This window comes from Haliotis rufescens, unplaced genomic scaffold, assembly GCF_023055435.1.
Source record: "Haliotis rufescens isolate VD_foot unplaced genomic scaffold, xgHalRufe1.0.p SCAF_2, whole genome shotgun sequence".
NCBI classification, from domain to species: Eukaryota; Metazoa; Mollusca; class Gastropoda; order Lepetellida; family Haliotidae; genus Haliotis; species Haliotis rufescens.
This window is the reverse complement of record NW_025963890.1, coordinates 9,760,140-9,781,581: the sequence shown is the minus strand read 5'-3', so window position 1 is coordinate 9,781,581 and position 21,442 is coordinate 9,760,140. Positions and strand designations below refer to the sequence as shown.

At 41.4% G+C, this 21,442-nt stretch overlaps 1 protein-coding gene across 5 annotated transcripts in view; it reads right to left on the bottom strand.

The window, feature by feature from the left end:
- Positions 1 to 21,442, bottom strand: part of LOC124136169 (phospholipid-transporting ATPase ABCA1-like) — a 90,663-nt gene that overhangs the window by 20,609 nt on the left and 48,612 nt on the right. For 3 of the 5 annotated variants that reach the window (XM_048399618.1, XM_048399621.1, XM_048399617.1), the window contains exons 22-37: positions 20,987 to 21,124; positions 20,569 to 20,834; positions 19,957 to 20,074; positions 19,029 to 19,237; positions 18,173 to 18,257; positions 17,692 to 17,826; positions 13,866 to 13,889; positions 11,754 to 11,905; positions 10,998 to 11,140; positions 10,435 to 10,539; positions 9,999 to 10,123; positions 8,778 to 8,898; positions 8,117 to 8,303; positions 7,056 to 7,225; positions 6,275 to 6,452; positions 5,545 to 5,660 (exon numbers count right to left, since the gene is read on the bottom strand). In XM_048399618.1, coding sequence (XP_048255575.1) covers positions 5,545 to 5,660; positions 6,275 to 6,452; positions 7,056 to 7,225; positions 8,117 to 8,303; positions 8,778 to 8,898; positions 9,999 to 10,123; positions 10,435 to 10,539; positions 10,998 to 11,140; positions 11,754 to 11,905; positions 13,866 to 13,889; positions 17,692 to 17,826; positions 18,173 to 18,257; positions 19,029 to 19,237; positions 19,957 to 20,074; positions 20,569 to 20,834; positions 20,987 to 21,124 — 2,272 coding nt within the window. Of the gene's footprint in view, positions 1 to 5,544; positions 5,661 to 6,274; positions 6,453 to 7,055; positions 7,226 to 8,116; positions 8,304 to 8,777; positions 8,899 to 9,998; positions 10,124 to 10,434; positions 10,540 to 10,997; positions 11,141 to 11,753; positions 11,906 to 13,865; positions 13,890 to 13,952; positions 13,974 to 17,691; positions 17,827 to 18,172; positions 18,258 to 19,028; positions 19,238 to 19,956; positions 20,075 to 20,568; positions 20,835 to 20,986; positions 21,125 to 21,442 lie in introns of all 5 variants that reach the window. The other 2 variants (XM_048399619.1, XM_048399620.1) reach the window with 2 other exon arrangements.

Here is a 21,442-nt window from a genome sequence, read left to right as displayed (position 1 = left end):
TCATAGATTACAAATGAAGGATCAGAGTGTCATAGATTACAAATGAAGGATCAGAATGTCATAGATTACAAATGAAGGATCAGAGTGTCATAGATTACAAATGAAGGATCAGAGTGTCATAGATTACAAATGAAGCATCAGACCGTCATAGATTACAAATGAAGGATCAGAATGTCATAGATTACAAATGAAGGATCAGAGTTTCATAGATTACAAATGAAGGATCAGAGTGTCATAGATTACAAATGAAGGATCAGAGTGTCATAGATTACAAATGAAGGATCAGAATGTCATAGATTACAAATGAAGGATCAGAATGTCATAGATTACAAATGAAGGATCAGAGTTTCATAGATTACAAATGAAGGATCAGAGTGTCATAGATTACAAATGAAGGATCAGAGTGTCATAGATTACAAATGAAGGATCAGAGTTTCATAGATTACAAATGAAGGATCAGAATGTCATAGATTACAAATGAAGGATCAGAGTTTCATAGATTACAAATGAAGGATCAGAATGTCATAGATTACAAATGAAGGATCAGAGTGTCATAGATTACAAATGAAGGATCAGAGTTTCATAGATTACAAATGAAGGATCAGAGTTTCATAGATTACAAATGAAGGATCAGAATGTCATAGATTACAAATGAAGGATCAGAATGTCATAGATTACAAATGAAGGATCAGAGTGTCATAGATTACAAATGAAGGATCAGAATGTCATAGATTACAAATGAAGGATCAGAGTTTCATAGATTACAAATGAAGGATCAGAGTGTCATAGATTACAAATGAAGGATCAGAATGTCATAGATTACAAATGAAGGATCAGACCGTCATAGATTACAAATGAAGGATCAGAGTTTCATAGATTACAAATGAAGGATCAGAGTTTCATAGATTACAAATGAAGGATCAGAGTGTCATAGATTACAAATGAAGGATCAGAGTGTCATAGATTACAAATGAAGGATCAGAGTTTCATAGATTACAAATGAAGGATCAGAATGTCATAGATTACAAATGAAGGATCAGAGTTTCATAGATTACAAATGAAGGATCAGAATGTCATAGATTACAAATGAAGGATCAGAGTGTCATAGATTACAAATGAAGGATCAGAGTTTCATAGATTACAAATGAAGGATCAGAATGTCATAGATTACAAATGAAGGATCAGAGTGTCATAGATTACAAATGAAGGATCAGAGTGTCATAGATTACAAATGAAGGATCAGAGTATCATAGATTACAAATGAAGGATCAGAATGTCATAGATTACAAATGAAGGATCAGAGTGTCATAGATTACAAATGAAGGATCAGAGTGTCATAGATTACAAATGAAGGATCAGAGTTTCATAGATTACAAATGAAGGATCAGAATGTCATAGATTACAAATGAAGGATCAGAGTGTCATAGATTACAAATGAAGGATCAGAGTGTCATAGATTACAAATGAAGGATCAGAGTTTCATAGATTACAAATGAAGGATCAGAATGTCATAGATTACAAATGAAGGATCAGAGTTTCATAGATTACAAATGAAGGATCAGAGTGTCATAGATTACAAATGAAGGATCAGAGTGTCATAGATTACAAATGAAGGATCAGAGTTTCATAGATTACAAATGAAGGATCAGAATGTCATAGATTACAAATGAAGGATCAGAGTTTCATAGATTACAAATGAAGGATCAGAATGTCATAGATTACAAATGAAGGATCAGAGTGTCATAGATTACAAATGAAGGATCAGAGTTTCATAGATTACAAATGAAGGATCAGAGTTTCATAGATTACAAATGAAGGATCAGAATGTCATAGATTACAAATGAAGGATCAGAGTGTCATAGATTACAAATGAAGGATCAGAGTGTCATAGATTACAAATGAAGGATCAGAATGTCATAGATTACAAATGAAGGATCAGAGTTTCATAGATTACAAATGAAGGATCAGAGTGTCATAGATTACAAATGAAGGATCAGAATGTCATAGATTACAAATGAAGGATCAGACCGTCATAGATTACAAATGAAGGATCAGAGTGTCATAGATTACAAATGAAGGATCAGAATGTCATAGATTACAAATGAAGGATCAGAGTGTCATAGATTACAAATGAAGGATCAGAGTGTCATAGATTACAAATGAAGGATCAGAGTATCATAGATTACAAATGAAGGATCAGAATGTCATAGATTACAAATGAAGGATCAGAGTGTCATAGATTACAAATGAAGGATCAGAGTGTCATAGATTACAAATGAAGGATCAGAGTTTCATAGATTACAAATGAAGGATCAGAATGTCATAGATTACAAATGAAGGATCAGAGTGTCATAGATTACAAATGAAGGATCAGAGTGTCATAGATTACAAATGAAGGATCAGAGTTTCATAGATTACAAATGAAGGATCAGAATGTCATAGATTACAAATGAAGGATCAGAGTTTCATAGATTACAAATGAAGGATCAGAGTGTCATAGATTACAAATGAAGGATCAGAGTGTCATAGATTACAAATGAAGGATCAGAGTTTCATAGATTACAAATGAAGGATCAGAATGTCATAGATTACAAATGAAGGATCAGAGTTTCATAGATTACAAATGAAGGATCAGAATGTCATAGATTACAAATGAAGGATCAGAGTGTCATAGATTACAAATGAAGGATCAGAGTTTCATAGATTACAAATGAAGGATCAGAGTTTCATAGATTACAAATGAAGGATCAGAATGTCATAGATTACAAATGAAGGATCAGAGTGTCATAGATTACAAATGAAGGATCAGAGTGTCATAGATTACAAATGAAGGATCAGAATGTCATAGATTACAAATGAAGGATCAGAGTTTCATAGATTACAAATGAAGGATCAGAGTGTCATAGATTACAAATGAAGGATCAGAATGTCATAGATTACAAATGAAGGATCAGACCGTCATAGATTACAAATGAAGGATCAGAGTGTCATAGATTACAAATGAAGGATCAGACCGTCATAGATTACAAATGAAGGATCAGAGTTTCATAGATTACAAATGAAGGATCAGACCGTCATAGATTACAAATGAAGGATCAGAGTTTCATAGATTACAAATGAAGGATCAGACCGTCATAGATTACAAATGAAGGATCAGAATGTCATAGATTACAAATGAAGGATCAGACCGTCATAGATAACTATTTGTCAGAGTAATTTCAATGAGCCTGCATAGCTAAATCTGATCCAGAAAAGTAAGTAAGTGAATGTTGTTTCCCACTGAGTGAGTGAGTGAGTGAGTGAGTGAGTGAGTGAGTGAGAGTTGTCATCCCAGAGAGCAATACAATAGTTTCAGCCTTATCACAGTGGCCTGTAAATAATCTAGTCTGGCTCATACAAAGCATAGAGATTATTTATTATACGAGCATGTGTGTCATACTGGTTTTACAAAACAAGTGTCAGAATTCAGAGAGCAAGGGTAATACATCTATTCTTACATAAGTTTCTTAAAATCAGTATTACACAATGCCAGTGTAATATTTTCTTTACTACCCATTATTTCTTAATCCTTTTTAGCTCTCCTTTACTAAAAATGCAGTGATCACCACAGGGGTCCGGAAACCGTCATATGCGCCGGACATGTCCGATTGGGAATCTCAAATGTCCGTTTTAAAATATTGCTTACCGGACATTTTAAAAAGTATTGTCCGGACATTCTTAAATTTTGACCGGACATGATCAACAGTTAGGACTGAGCAGTTTCTGTCTGCAGTTGCAACACAATGAAGATTAACTACACTGACAAGCTTTGTTTGTTTTGATTGGTGTAAATACATCGTACCTACATGATAGTCCAATCGGTCAATCACAGTAATAGGCAATAAACTGAGTTGACACTGATTAATCGCGGATTAATTACTGAGAACATCTTGTTAATTTGAGTGAAAGGTGTTTACAACTGTACATTAATACCTTGCATCATCGATGTACCTCATTATCCTCACAATGCTACGATACGTAACCTCAGACAAGAAGCGAAAGCGTGACGACAGCCAGTCGACCGATGCAGATCAGTCGAGCGGATCTGCCAAACCCTCAAAGTCTGGACGATCATTTTGTAAGTCGTGGCTAACGACTTTCACTTGGTTGACATACAATGAGGATTTGCAGATTTTATTGTTTTCAGTAGCTAGTCGTATATTGAATCTTGATTGACTGCCATTTTGCTTTCTCGGACGATCGATATACAATTTTTTTATGGTCAATAAATAAGTACAGATGAAAAAAGTATTCAAATAACTATTGCTATCAACGATATTTTTGTATTTGTGATTAAATTATCTGACTTGTTTTTAAAAAAATCTTTAGTTTAAAAAAAATAAATTCCCGTGAGGTCATGTGATAACCAAATATGGGATAATAGTCTCGATCCAAATGTTACAACGCGTACACTTGAGCAGACTCATGAATATAACTCATGAATATTAATTAGACCGTTCACTACGTTAACAGATCATTATTATAAAAGAAACAAACGTATGTTTTCCATGTAAATCTAAAATGATATTATTTGTTATTAATTGTCCGGTGAATTAAACAATTTAAATTGAAACAATTCATAATTCATCATACGTAAACTTGTAATGTGTGTGAAAAGTCGTACTAAAATACGCTATTTGAAGGGGGCGTGGCCTAAATGCAAATGTCCGATTGGGATTTTAAATTTTCCGGACCCCTGGATCACCACCACTGTCCTAGTATACCACAAGTTGTTGAATGACGTCTACAATCCTCAGCTGTGACTTTGTTTCTAGGGTGATGTCATTCCATCCTTACATCACAGTGAGATTCGAATGACGTCAACAATAATGCACTGGAGCACGAGAAGTGATATTTGCACTAATGCATTGGAGCACGAGAAGTGATATTTGCACTAATGCACTGGAGCACGAGAAGTGATATTTGCACTAATGCATTGGAGCACGAGAAGTGATATTTGTACTAATGCATTGGAGCACGAGAAGTGATATTTGCACTAATGCATTGGAGCACGAGAAGTGATATTTGCACTAATGCATTGGAGCACGAGAAGTGATATTTGCACTAATGCACTGGAGCACGAGAAATGATATTTGCACTAATGCACTGGAGCACGAGAAGTGATATTTGCACTAATGCACTGGAGCACGAGAAATGATATTTGCACTAATGCACTGGAGCACGAGAAGTGATATTTGCACTAATGCACTGGAGCACGAGAAGTGATATTTGCACTAATGCACATGCAATTTTTAGAACGCAGTTATTTCTAACCCTGTGGATAATAAACTGGTTTGTATTTTGAGCACTCGTCCCATGTTGTAGGGCAATGATGATATACAATCAACCAAATCACAACGACTGACCCCCTGATCCAATATAGTCCATTCCTATACTAAGCTATCCAGTGCTGGGGACCTTATCTAACCTGGGTTTCACATGGTCCCTCTCCTAGGGCTTCAGTGGGCCACCATCAACAGGGGACAAACCGGATGTCATGCTTACCCATAGAGGAAGAGTAGAGCCACGAGGCAGGGAGCATGGCCGGGGCCAACGTAGGCCTCCTTGTTGAAGGCCAGAAATATTATAAAACACAGCAGGGCAGGAATCAGGTAGTTCATCTGAAACAAACAGTAACTTTACAATGTATCTTACAGCCAGAATTGATGTGGATAATTGATGAAATTAACTAAAAATTTATGTGATAAAATAGATACTTTTACCCACATACATAACATCCTTATTTCATTACAGTCAGCCTGGGATGTGAGGCCCAGCACTATCACCGTCATATCCTGAAGCAGCTTTTCCTTCTTATATTATTTACAACTTCTTGGAAATCAGATTTCCCCCAAAAAACCAAGGGCAATCTATGTCAGTGAGTGAGTGAGTTGGGGTTTTACACCGCTTTTAGCATACACCTGCAATATTTCAAGGACAATATGAGTTTCTCACATTGTATCCAAGTGTGGAATCACACCCATGACTTCAATGAGATAAACAAACGCCTAACTGTAAGGCTACCTCACTGCCCCGATACGAAAAGTTACATGAAACTGATCCAATGTATACTACTCAAATGAAGTTAAAGAACACCCAATTCTTTCATACGAGTATAGTTAATCTGTCACGCCATGATAGACTAACTATAGTCATATGAAAAAATCAGGTGTTCTTTAACATCTTTTGAGCAGTATATTATTTTATAAATCAACCCAAGGTGTCTGCTACTGACCATATCCCAGGTGAAGTTGGCCACCCAGTAGATGGTTGGGTTGATGCCGCTGACAAACTGCAGGTGCTTGCTGTTGGACACTCTCTCCTCGATCAGCACCAGCACGAAGCTGGCCGGGATGAAGGACATGGCGAAGATGACGCAGATGGCAACCAGGACATCTATGGCACTGTTCATGCTGCAAGCAGGAGTTGATATGTCACAAAGAGGGAAACTAGAAGCAGGCAGTCTGGTCAAGACAACACAGTTGTTGATAGATGTAGCATGGGCCTGAAGAGATCTTAGCACTAAGACTATCACAGGTCTGTGTAAGGGTATGGGAGCTATGACAGTTGTAGCGCAAAGATCGCTGTGATTTCGAGGTAAGTGACATTGACCTGTTCTCCTTAGAGAGTGGGCTGTGGTTACTGCTGCTCTGAACAGTGTTTTTCTTGAATTATGACGTGTCATCTTGTTGTGGAAGAGAAGCCGAAAGTGAGGCAATTCATAGACATTTTTTTATCACTTTTATGAAAACAACTAGAACAATTACAGTGCTGCCAGACCAATGGTGATATTTAGGGAGAATCTGTGATCATGGAATCCTGGAACAGTCATGGGATGCAACTCTTCAAAACATACTTCTTTGTCATAGACAAGATCTCAAGCAGCCTCTAATATGCCAAGAATCGCCATTTGGGTTATCTAATGACATAAAGTGCAGGTTATTCTAAAAAGAGGGTATGGAAAAATATCCAGCTCACTAAGGGAAGGATACTAAAACACATGACGTGACACATACATTGTCTCCTCATTGAGCTGGTCCTGGGTGTAGTTGAGGGGATGGTTGATGGTGGTGATGCCGAAGTTACTGGGGTCCTTGGAGGAGGGGAGATAACTGCGCAGGATGATGTTGTTGAGAGAGTTCATATAGGCCACGGATGCTGCCCATCCCTTGTTGTTGAACCAAACCTACAGGAGACAAGGAACAGACATCAGGATAACAAATTCTAGTGACTTAGTGAAGGAGGTTTCAGTCCTGTCAGCAAAATACACAATAAAGTGTGGCCAGGCAAACCAGTTGTTTCCCTGTGAGAACACACAATCACCCAGTTTACACAGTTTAACCACCTGATCCACACCAGTCAGCGTATGGCAGGCATGGGTTACAGGGTTCCTATTCTGCCCCCGTATCCTGGCAAGAAGAGCAGGTTCTAAGACATAGGTACATCTCACATTTTTTTTAGGTCTTACAGAAATTCTTCAGTAAAATGGCGTCTGTAGTTGGAAACGAAAACACAATTCACAGCAAAATAACAGTTCCCCAAGGACTGTAAAGATTCCGGTAAACTGTTTCACAGTAAAGAAAATATCTTTGTGTGATAAAAAAATGTACCGTATTCGACGTAATATGCGCCCAGGGCACTCTCAAAATTAGAAATAGGGGGCTCTTATTTGAAAAAAAATTTGGTGGGAAAAAAAACAAAGTTGAATTTCGTGGTTTATGCTGATAGCCTGAAATGATACAAAAGAAAAGTCTGTGCGTGTTATACATGACAGATATTTTTCCAGAATTTAATTGCCAATAATTAAGGGTGCATATAACACACGAGTGCATATTATACACAAATAAATAAATCTTGTGTACAATTGAAAGGGATGCTAATTGGGATTGTTCACTGGCCAATATATTAGGAAAAAATCCCCGTGGGCGCTTATTAGAGCTGGGCGCTTACTACGTCGAATACAGTATATTCTAGTGAATATGGATATTCACAGGAAAACCATCTGTATCACTGATATCAAAAAGGTTTTCATTTTCCCAAAATATGTTATGGCTATTGACAGTAGATGTAGACGTACCTTGGCAATGTCCTGTCGAACAAATCTCTTGATCAAATCATCCAGGTCCTGCCATACGGTCTCGTTACCATCGACAACAGCAGAGCCGTTATTGCCTGCTCGTGAGAGTCGGTCAATGACAGTCAACAGTTGAGTAGCATTCAGCTGAGCTACAGGATTCTTGTCTCCAAAACTGAAGCCTCCATATCTACAAGCAACACATAAATCAGAATGGGGTGACATAGAAAGTGATGAAACACACAGGACTAGGAGTACATAAAGGGTCATCTATCCTTCAACAGCCTAAGCAGATAAACAGAGTGTTATGCAGTGTTGAAATGAAACATAGTGAGTGAGTGAGTGAGTGAGTGAGTGAGTGAGTTGGTTTTAACGCCGGTTTTAACAGTATTCCAGTTACATCACGGCGTGTCAGCTTAATGTGGGAGGAAAGCCTGAAGTGATGCAGGTCTCAGATGTTTACCACTTCGGTGAAACCCACAAGCACGGGTATGGTGCTGACAAACCTAGAAACATAATCAGGGCGAAGCGGGATTCGAACCCACAATCATAGGTTTCTGGTGTGCCCAAAGGGACGCAACTCTGCACAGCGAATCGCAGCGCCTTAGACGACTGGGCCACCCGTGCCCTCGAAATGAAACATAAAAGTCAAGACTTGACCCACCTTCTCTTGATGTACTGGTCCATGGTTTTGACCAGCCAGTCGCTGGTGTTGCGACCGGTCATGTTGTAGAGGTAGTCTGTCGTTGGCAGGTAGCTCCGGGGAGGGATGGGGCCACCAGCACCTGGGTCAAAGTAAGACAGTCATAGGTGAGGAGAGGTGAAATGGGGTTTAACTTTATGTTCAAAATTACTGCCTGACTAATGCCGGTTTTATGGTGCTGGCCCACTGGGATACCATGCCTTAGTTTAACTGAAACACATTACAATGACTCTGAGTTTTAAGCTCTTAATGCCAAGCAGCAGGCAGGGTAACAACAACTACCATCTTTGGTTATGATGCTGGCGGGTATCGAAACCACTGACGTTCTGCTCTCCAGGTAGACGCTATATCCACTAGACCATGGAGGCAGTCTAGACAGTCATAGACTACTCAAAGATTACGTAACAGATGCAATGAGCAAGGTGTGTGACACTTCATGGCCAGGAATATCCTATTGGGGGACACAAAGAATGGGCTTCTCACATCATACCCATGTAAGGAGCCAAACTCAGATCAACGTGATGAGTGAATGTACAACCACTAAGCTAACTACTGCCCCAGAGATGCATTGGAAGACCAGCACGGTGGCGATGTTTTGTAGACAGGTACATGGAGACAGTGTTTATTCCTGCACTGATGTGGTGACTGAACATACAGAGTTTTAGCGTTCCGATTAATTGAAATAATCAAAGACTGATTGGATGGTCCAAACGACCAAGCAATTGAACACAGTTTACCATAAATGAATACAAACGATTTTGCGTGAATATTGCTACAAGTGGTGTAAAACCATACTCATTCACTCTTAGTACATGGAGAAAAAAAGAGTGGTGTTTTTTTTAAAAACAAAGTGCTGAATTTGTTTTTGTCAGGTGTGATCTAGTTATAACGAACTAAGCAACAAATTGATGCCAGTGGATTAAGTGAGTGAGTTTTGGTTAACATAGCTTCAGTTATTTCAGTCCATTCACGGTATGCGCTTAATGTGGTAGGAAAGCGCACACTGATGCAGTTGTTTACCACTCACATGACAAGTATGATGCTGATGAACCAAGAAGAATTATAATCAGGGCTAATCTTGGATTAAAACCTACAATTATAGGAATCTGGCATGAACAAGGGAGGCAACTCTGCACAGTGAAGTGAAGCGCCTCAGACAGCCCACAAACAGAGTAGCTTTACCTGGTGGACATTTCTGGATTCCAGTTGCACAGGAACAGGAGGGGGAGTCTATGGACAGGTTGCCGGTCAGTTTGGGTCGCGCAGTCCACTTTCCTGTGGCTGATGATGGCTCACACGGCATGCCACTAGAACAACACACCATCAAACCAGACTGAAAAAGGCTGTAGTCAGGACAATTGGTTTGCAATAAATCTTTACACTGCATCAACTTTCTTTCATCTTTGTATTTGTTTTCATATTTTATGTTTCTGTTCATCAATGCAATCAAGGTGCCAGAAAACAAAGCAGAGTTTGCAAAATTATAATTGGTCTGAATGCCAATATATTAGATCCTGTTACCTTAAGTCAATTTTCTAGTTTTAAATGAGAAAAATCCTTGTGTTTTGATCGTTCACCACCTTCGTTATGACCAGGGGAAACAGTCGACATTGTTTACCTGATGTGATAGACCGATGAGTTCATACATCTTGTTCCTAGATAGGGCTTGGACAGAAGTGTGTTCTCCAGCTTGTCTGCGAGGGTCGTACCAGGGTCGTCATTACTGCAAGTCAAGACACTGTGTCACAGAGGGACGAGGCTCCATGGCTTGTTGCCCAAGTTAAAGATAGGTGCAGGCATTGTAACAAATGCCACGCTTAACACAGAAACACTGTCTTTGTTTCATTAAATAATCATTATGTGCTACATTGATATACATCATAATATTAGTTACACAAAGCAATGTTTGAAATAATTTCATTAAACTCGCTAAGACTCCCAATATGCTTACACCTAAAGTGCTTCTGTACCCGTTATAGGATTATGTATCTGAAACAAGGGACTCACATTTTCTTCAAGATTTTGTTTCAAATTCATTATTGGCAAACCAAACTTTGATCTCATCATGTAAGTCTTCTTATATTTTTAACATAGCCGCCTGTCAGATATGTATTTTGTGTAGAAGTGAACTGAGTTGTCAACCCCTCATGAGGAGCTACATGTGTCCATGTGTGTACACACCTATAGAACATGTAGAGGTGGGCGTCGCCCTTCTGGGGCACATAGAGCCAGGGGTGCAGCTCCAGGGCGGGCTCCTCCTGGAAGGGGGGCAGGATGAGGGCGAACACCATGGCCAGGCACACAAACCCCGCCGGCAGGATGATCTGGAACAACAGAGTTTGTGTCTCATTGCATTATTTATCAAAACACTTCTCCCACATTTAACTGTTTTGTCCCACATGCCATCTCATAAATATTATTGGAAACAAAAGACATGACAGATTTTTTTCTAATTTAATTAGCCTTTGCAAAACACCCCATAATAAGGACAATATTGATTGCAATAACAGACACGTCTCATTATTTCAAACAGGTATTAATTATGTCTTCCTTCAACTGGGATCTGAAAATGTTGATGGTAAGGGACTGGTCAGCAAAAGATGAAAGGGGGGGGGGGGGGGGGGGGGGGTGTGGGGTTGGGGCACCAAAATGTATCACAACTATACGAGGATAAAAACATTAGGGAGTGTTCATTTATCTTTTCTTTTATATTTGTCGTGGGCAGGGGGCATGAAAAAGTGTTACACAAAATGGGAGGATCTGCGAATATGAGACCACCACTCAACCCCACCCAACCCACCACTTATAGTAAAATATGAGTCCCTAACCTAATTCTTTTTCTGAGTAATATGACAAATTACGATTGGGCAGGACTGCCTGACTAACAGACTCCGAACTGGACAACAATAACACACTGACAGGGCTGCATCTACCAACCTCACACACAAATCCCTTCTTACTGCGGCGGACGTGGTGGAAACGCTTGAGGAAGAGTGCCCAGAACTGTCGACGTTTGAGGTTCCATCCTGACAGCTTCGTCTCTGACTCGGCACAGAAACCTGGGTCACTAGCCGTTTCCGATGTCTCATCTGAAACAAGGAGCAGAAGTGTGTGGAGACAGATCTTCACCCTCACACAGGTATATGTCCAAGTTGGGAATCCTGGATGTCAGGTTTAATGCCACTTTGAACAGTATTGTGCGTCAGGTTGATGTAGGAGGGAAGTTGAAGACGTTTACCACTTTCAAGAATTCCAAAAAAGTACGGGAATGGAACAGACAAACCCAGAAACATAATTAAGAAGAATTTGAGCGATTCGATTTGTCAATCATAGGATTCTGGTACACCTAAGGGACACAACTCTGCATATGACTGGGCCATGAGATTCCAGCCCAACATGGTCTACAGGACTAGATATACGAGGCAATGGAAGGTCGACACTGGGTGAGAGGTGGTTGTTTCCACGCCTTAACAGTGGTTTGAATGTTTTGTTTGTTTTCTTGTTGCTAAACGCCTCACTCAGCAATATTCCAGCTATGTGACATCGGCTCTGGTATTGTGAGTCTGGACCAAACAATCCAGTGATTGATATTGTGAACAACGATCCACGCTGTCAGGGTAAAAGGACATGCTCTCAACCAAGTCCTCGAGACTGCCCACCCAATCCATTTGGTCACCTTTTGACCAGCACAGGTTGCTGGGGACCTATTCTAAACCAGAATCCCCTGTGTCAGGCCCACTGAAAACTAAAAAGCAGCAATATATATATCAGGAGCAACCCAAACACACCATATCTTACCTCACATCATCAGCTGCAGAACAGGATTACCAACAAAATGTAACACTAATCTCACTGCTTCAGGGCAGGTAGGTACATACACTAGTCTAAATGTGAGAACAATGGAGCAGAAATCGCTTCCTGGCTGCGACTACCATCCTCTACATACACAAACAAGGCAGCTTCACAAGCAGGGCAGAGTGCATTCATCTCAAGTCTGATTGCATCCATCGTTAAGGATTCAGTCAAAAGTTCAATGAAACTAACAAAATGTTAAATGACATTATCACTGGTACTTCCCTGCCATATTACACTTTTAGGGTTAGAAACATAATAGATATACTATTCAAAAGAAGTTAAGGAACACCTGATTGTGTGAAAGAACTGGGTGGTCCTCAACATCTTTTGAGTAGTATATTTGATATCCATTTCCAGCATTAAAAACTAACTGTTTAAGTCCACTAGTCCTTATAATGATAACATATAGCAAATGGCAAATTTCTACTAGTCCTTTTCATACCTTAACTATTGGGCAGTTTGGCAAGGACTATAGGACTAGTGCCAATTTCTAAAGCTGATTTCATTGAGCTTTTGACAAAACATCGGGATCGCCTTATCAAGTGACATTGTATGTTGTGCAGCATGCAGGGCACTGCAGACAAAGGCAGGCACTGCAGTGCAAGCGTGGGAAAGCATAAGTAGCGATGAAGAAAGTTCATGACTGACAGCAAGGAAGCAAGATACCATACCCAATGAACATTACAGGATGAAAAGTCTTCTATGGGATGAAGAACTGTGAGTATAACATTGTATAATACTAATAAAAAGAAAAACTAATAAATATGCCAATAAAGCCATAAGATCATTTGTAATGAGTGAGTGAGTGAGTGAGTGAGTGAGTTTGGTTTCACGCCGCTTTTAGCAATATTCCAGCAATATCATGGCGGGGGACACCAGAAATGGGCTTCACACATTGTACCCATGTCGGGAATCCGACTCGGGTCTTAGGCGTGACGAGCGAACGCTTTGACCACTGGGCTACCTGACCGCCCCTCATTTGTAATGAAAGCTGATTGTCATTCAAAAGGTCAGAAAGCCCACGTGGCCACATAGTGAATATTTTCCATGCAATTTACATCAATATTTGCTTATACACAGTCATGCACTGAGAGGACGGACCCCGTAACAGGCAAAAACTTAAACAAACATTGTTTGTTTATTTAATGGTCATGCACCGTAAAGGGCAAAGCACGAGGACAACAAACAACTTACGGGGTAATAAACTGACACCTTGATCTAAACACAATGAAAAACACAGAATGAACAATTGACACCTAAGGATAGTTAATTTTCACTTACTTTTCATTCTCTGTGTGTGAGCTTCAACAGGACACAATAACAAGAATGTGAAACAATAACTTTAGAAGCACAATACAGAGAGGAGTGAAGTAGGTTTTACAGTATTTTCAGTTTTAACACAATGTTCCAGCAATCTCACAGATGGGAAGCCCAAGAATAGGCTGAGGTGTGATGAAAAATATTGCATTGTCCACTTGGCTACCTCACCACTATAAACTAGTCTAGGACTGGGAGAGAATAATTAAGTACTGGGGACAATCTACCCCAGAATGCCCAAAGTCAAACAATGCAGGGTCTCTGCAGATATATTGTCCCCTTGAATCCCAACAGTGAGACAATCATGGGGACTTGGGGCCTATACAACCCTTGAATGCCAACAGTAAGACAATCATAGGGACTTGGGGCCTATACAACCCTTGAATCCCAACAGTGAGACAATCATGGGGACTTGGGGCCTATTCAACCCTTGAATCCCAACAGTAAGACAATCATGGGGACTTGGGGCCTATACAACCCTTGAATCCCAACAGTAAGACAGTCATAGGGACTTGGGGCCTATACAACCCTTGAATCCCAACAGTGAGACAATCATGGGGACTTGGGGCCTATACAACCCTTGAATCCCAACAGTGAGACAATCATGGGGACTTGGGGCCTATACAACCCTTGAATCCCAACAGTAAGACAATATGGGATACTTGGGGCCTATACAACCCTTGAATCCCAACAGTGAGACAATCATGGGGACTTGGGGCCTATACAACCCTTGAATCCCAACAGTGAGACAATATGGGATACTTAGGGCCTATACAACTCTTGAATCCCAACAGTGAGACAATCATGGGGACTTAGGGCCTATACAACCCTTGAACCCCAACAGTGAGACAATCATGGGGACTTGGGGCCTATACAACTCTTGAATCCCAACAGTGAGACAATCATGGGGACTTGGGGCCTATACAACCCTTGAATCCCAACAGTGAGACAATCATGGGGACTCGGGGCCTATACAACCCTTGAATCCCAACAGTGAGACAATCATGGGGACTTGGGGCCTATACAACCCTTGAGTCCCAACAGTGAGACAATCATGGGGACTTGGGGCCTATACAACCCTTGAATCCCAACAGTAAGACAATATGAGATACATGGGGCCTATACAACTCTTGAATCCCAACAGTGAGACAATCATGGGGACTTGGGGCCTATACAACCCTTGAATCCCAACAGTAAGACAATATGGGATACTTGGGGCCTATACAACCCTTGAATCCCAACAGTGAGACAATCATGGGGACTTGGGGCCTATACAACCCTTGAATCCCAACAGTGAGACAATCATGGGGACTTGGGGCCTATACAACCCTTGAATCCCAACAGTGAGACAATCATGGGGACTTGGGGCCTATACAACCCTTGAATCTCAACAGTTAGACAATCATATAGGTACTTAGGGCCTATACAACCCTTGAATCCCAACAGTGAGACAATATGGGATACTTGGGGCCTATACAACCCTTGAATCCCAACAGTGAGACAATCGTGGGGACTTAGGGCCTATACAACCCTTGAATCCCAACAGTGAGACAATCATGGGGACTTGGGGCCTATACAACCCTTGAATCCCAACAGTGAGACAATCATGGGGACTTGGGGCCTATACAACCCTTGAATCCCAACAGTGAGACAATCATGGGATACTTAGGGCCTATACAACCCTTGAATCCCAACAGTGAGACAATCATGGGGACTTGGGGCCTATACAACCCTTGAATCCCAACAGTGAGACAATATGGGATACTTGGGGCCTATACAACCCTTGAATCCCAACAGTGAGACAATATGGGATACTTGGGGCCTATACAACCCTTGAATCCCAACAGTGAGACAATCATGGGGACTTGGGGCCTATACAACCCTTGAATCCCAACAGTAAGACAATATGAGATACATGGGGCCTATACAACTCTTGAATCCCAACAGTGAGACAATCATGGGGACTTGGGGCCTATACAACCCTTGAATCCCAACAGTAAGACAATATGGGATACTTGGGGCCTATACAACCCTTGAATCCCAACAGTGAGACAATCATGGGGACTTGGGGCCTATACAACCCTTGAATCCCAACAGTGAGACAATCATGGGATACTTAGGGCCTATACAACCCTTGAATCCCAACAGTGAGACAATCATGGGGACTTGGGGCCTATACAACCCTTGAATCCCAACAGTGAGACAATATGGGATACTTGGGGCCTATACAACCCTTGAATCCCAACAGTGAGACAATCATGGGGACTTGGGGCCTATACAACCCTTGAATCCCAACAGTAAGACAATATGAGATACATGGGGCCTATACAACTCTTGAATCCCAACAGTGAGACAATCATGGGGACTTGGGGCCTATACAACCCTTGAATCCCAACAGTAAGACAATATGGGATACTTGGGGCCTATACAACCCTTGAATCCCAACAGTGAGACAATCATGGGGACTTGGGGCCTATACAACCCTTGAATCCCAACAGTGAGACAATCATGGGGACTTAGGGCCTATACAACCCTTGAATCCCAACAGTAAGACAATCATGGGGACTTGGGGCCTATACAACCCTTGAATCCCAACAGTGAGACAATCATGGGGACTTGGGGCCTATACAACCCTTGAATCCCAACAGTGAGACAATCATGGGGACTTGGGGCCTATACCACTCTTGAATCCCAACAGTGAGACAATCATGGGATACTTAGGGCCTATACAACCCTTGAATCCCAACAGTGAGACAATCATGGGGACTTGGGGCCTATACAACCCTTGAATCCCAACAGTGAGACAATCATGGGGACTTGGGGCCTATACAACCCTTGAATCCCAACAGTAAGACAATATGAGATACATGGGGCCTATACAACTCTTGAATCCCAACAGTGAGACAATCATGGGGACTTGGGGCCTATACAACCCTTGAATCCCAACAGTAAGACAATATGGGATACTTGGGGCCTATACAACCCTTGAATCCCAACAGTGAGACAATCATGGGGACTTGGGGCCTATACAACCCTTGAATTCCAACAGTAAGACAATCATATAGGTACTTAGGGCCTATACAACCCTTGAATCCCAACAGTAAGACAATCATATAGGTACTTAGGGCCTATACAACCCTTGAATCCCAACAGTGAGACAATCATGGGGACTTGGGGCCTATACAACCCTTGAATCCCAACAGTAAGACAATCATATAGGTACTTGGGGCCTATACACCCCTTGAATCCCAACAGTAAGACAATCATATAGGTACTTAGGGCCTATACAACCCTTGAATCCCAACAGTAAGACAATCATATAGGTACTTAGGGCCTATACAACCCTTGAATCCCAACAGTGAGACAATCATATAGGTACTTAGGGCCTATACAACCCTTGAATCCCAACAGTGAGACAAACAATAAGAAGTAAGTGGTTTGCCCCTAGAGGTATAGGCAGGTGCTAGTATAGGGACAGTTGTTACATGATGAAGTTAAGTCATTAAAATATGGAATAACAAAGAGAGGGTTGAGTATATGTTCTTTCTTCTTGATATATTAGCCATAGCTAGGTCAATACTGCTCCAGGAAAAAAGCAAATATATGTACCGCATACAATGGTACAACCATGAGTGCTGGTCATCGCATTATCAGGAACATTCCATCATAGCCGTGCAAGGAGAAGCACTGGACCCCGGCTCACCTGTCATTTCAAGGTCACTGTCCTCCATCAGGTCGGTGGTGCTGTTGACGCGGTTCACTCCCTGTTTGGTGGGGAAGATGCCAAACTTCTTCTTGCGGAAACTCAGACGGGACACTGGCCGTGGGTATTTGCCTCCTACAAAAGAGCTAGTGTGTAAGTACAGGTACAGTCCATCATAGATATGATTTGTTTGATTGTTGCTTAACGCCGCACTCTCACAATATTCCAGCTATATGACGGCTGACTGTAAATAATTGAGTCTGGAGCAGACAATCCAGTGATTGACATCATGAGCATCAATCCACGCAATTGGGATACGATGACATGCATCAACCAAGTCAGCAAGTCTGACCACCCTATCCCATTAGTCGCCTCTTCCGAAAAGCATAGTTGCATTTTCTGGTGAGCATGGGTTGCTGAAGAGCTAGATCTGAACACTTGTGACAAATAGTAGAGCTAGTGTGTGAGTACAGGTACACACCATCATAGACCTGTTCCAGCTGCTTGCGAGTCATCTCGTCTGTGGGGCAGTCCACACCACTCTCCTCCGCCACCTTCAGGAACACCTGGACGCAACAATACACAATCAAACTACAATATTTCCCCTCCAATCTTGGAATCAAAATACATGTTTGTGTAAGAATAGGGCAAGAATTCATTTGATCCAGTTATGGTATTGGCGGCGGTTGTCATTCCCTAATACTGATACACATATCCAAGCTACACTCATTGATAGCATTCATTGCATAGTTTGTGCACCCCATCATAGTAAACTGCATAGATCAAAGCAAAGTTAACGTGACATAGTGAGTGAGTGAGTTCAGTTAAATGCTGCTTAGTTGGTTGTTTAACGCCGCACTCAGCAATATTCCAGCTATATGACGTCAGTCTGTAAATAATCGAGTCTGGACCAGACAATCCAGTGATTGATATCATGAACATCGATCCACACAATTGGGATCGATGACATCCATCAACCAAGTCAGCGAGCCTGACCACCCCATCCCGTTAGTCGCCTCTCACAACAAGCATAGTCGCCTTTTACGGCAAGCAATGGTTGCTGAAGACCTATTCTAGCCGGATCTTCACGGGTCTAAATGCTGCTTAGAAAAGTATTATAACATGTCATGTCAGCATGATATGGGAGAGCTTGAAATGACGCAGGTCTTTACACGAAACCCGCTGACAAACCAAGAAACATAATCTGAGACAATTCTGGGGTTTGAAAACATAATGTGATTTAATTGCCATGCCTCAGATGACTGGGCCATCCATGCCCCTACAAAGGAATTGCTAAGCCTGCTCTTCCTAACAAAACCATCAGTGGTGTGTCGTACCTCCTCCAGACTGGTGTCGGAGATGCCGAAGCTGGAGATGCCGAGGTCAAAGTGGCTGCGCTCAAGTTGGCAGAACAAGGCCTCGAAGTCCCCGCTGTGAGCCGCCTCTTCTGGCAACTGGTAGCACAGCTCAGTGTTGTTGTCTTCGGTCAACTTGGCCCCACTCACAAACTTCTGAATGAAGGCAGTCACTCGTTGCACCGAGAAACCTGGGCAAAGGAAACAATATTTATCATACGGTGGTTCTTCACTGTACATAGAGCTACCTTATGACATATGTACCGGTACAATCATACGTGGAAGGTTCAGGTCTGAACATATACACACAACAGCAGAGCTATAGCACAAGGCCACCTATACTGAAGATATGCAGTATTAACATACCTTCTCTACACGTCAAGTATTATAATGACTCCCTCTATGAAGCAGAAAGTCAAACCCCAAATTCAGGCAGTTAGGAATATTTGGCATAATTTGCACTTGAAATTAGTAATAAAAAGAGAATTTAGTAATCATTATTAGCATGTCTGACTGTATGGTTATGATGAAAATAAGTCATCTTTTGCTTAACACTTTATTAGCAAAACTCCTCAAAATATGTACACATTCCCATCACAAACAATAACAAGTGATTATTTATTCATAGATTATTCATTGGTTGTATGTGACAATGATTGCACTGAGATCAAAATCTAGTTAAAATTACAACTTCTTTTTACAAAATTCGTAACATATTTCAAATGATCATATTGACGAAATTTGGCTGAAGTTATCGCAATGATTCCATCAAAATAGTACAGGTTGCATGAGATACACTAACACAAGCTAAAGAAAGTTTTCCTATGCATCTGCACTCTATTCTCCCACAGACAAACTGTTTACCATAACTGTTTTGTGTTTGTGTACACGTGACCAACTGTATACGTGCCTGGTATCATAGTGGCTCCCTCTGGTGGTGGAGTAGGTGGGTTGCTGCTGTTGCTGCTGCTGGTTTTATCACTGTCCGGTCTCTCAGAGTAACCCTCATCATCCATCTCAAATGACGGCTGAAGTATAATAAAGGAAGACTAAAGTTCCACATCAGTGAAACAATTGTCTAAAACAGGTGCCAACTTTCCCAAATTACATTTAATATTTTGTTACAATCAGGACACCAAAGTCAGTCAATATGAATCATCTACAGTACAATACAGCCATGTAATTCTGAAAGTCAGTTGATAATTTTATTAGTTAGTTTTTCTTTCGACTATAGCAACCTAAGATAATATGAGTGGAGCATATCACCTGGACAGGTGCATCACTATAAAAAAAAACTTCATACCAGTTGATAAGGTGAAGTGAAATGGGGTTTAATGTTGGGTCCAAGACAAGATTATTGTGTGGCTGCTTGTACTAGTCGGGACTGATAATGCCGATTTCATAGCGCTTGTGCACTGTCATGCTGATTTTATAGTGCCTAGTAGCCACCATGCCACTTAATTTCTCACACTGCATGCACTTAAAATCCTATTTTGGTACAACAAATTGACAAGTAACTCACTACGACGTCGATGGTGGAGCGGATGCTGCCGGCAGTGGACGGCCTGCTGGGTTTAGGTTTGATTACATCCTTGACTGGAACCTCATTCTGGTCCTGGTCCTGGTCCTGCTGGCGGACGAGGGTCAGGTAGTAGCCGCTGCCGAAGCGGTTTTTGAGGAAGAGGCTTGAGCCGCAACAGCAGAGTCGACCGTGGGAGATGATGGCGATGCGGTCCCCGAGGATGTCGGCTTCGTCCATGTGGTGGGTAGACATAATGATGGTGCGATCTGGAATATCATCACAATGTCCCAATGTCATGTTTACTCAGAGAAGTTGTACTTATGGTAGAAGACAGGAATGACAGAACCAATACATAACAATTACATTTATTTCATTCTGTGCACCAGATAGGTCAGCCAGTGGTAGAACATTAGCTTACTTGTTCTCAGTTTGACGAGCAGGTCCCAGATGGCTCTGCGAGCGTATGGGTCGACGCCAGCTGTAGGTTCATCCAGGATGACTGTGCGAGATCCACCCACAAATGCAATAGCCACAGACAACTTGCGCTTCATTCCCCCTGGAACAGAGAGACCGATCATCAAACACAAGCTGGAAGACACTGACTCGTGAGATATATATTCAGCGGAAATATTTGGGGCAATGAAATACATATCAACTAAACCGATTCCAGATGAATGCTGCAATATCACTGAAGTGTCAATATGGATTCTGACATAATTACACAGCCTTCAACAACGTATCTAGTAGTGAGTGAGTGAGTTGGGTTTAATAGTATTCCAGTTATATCAGCTTAATGTGGGAAGAAAGCCCGAAGTAATGCAGGTCTCAGACATTTACCACTTCGGTGAAACCCACGAGCATGGGTATGGTGCTG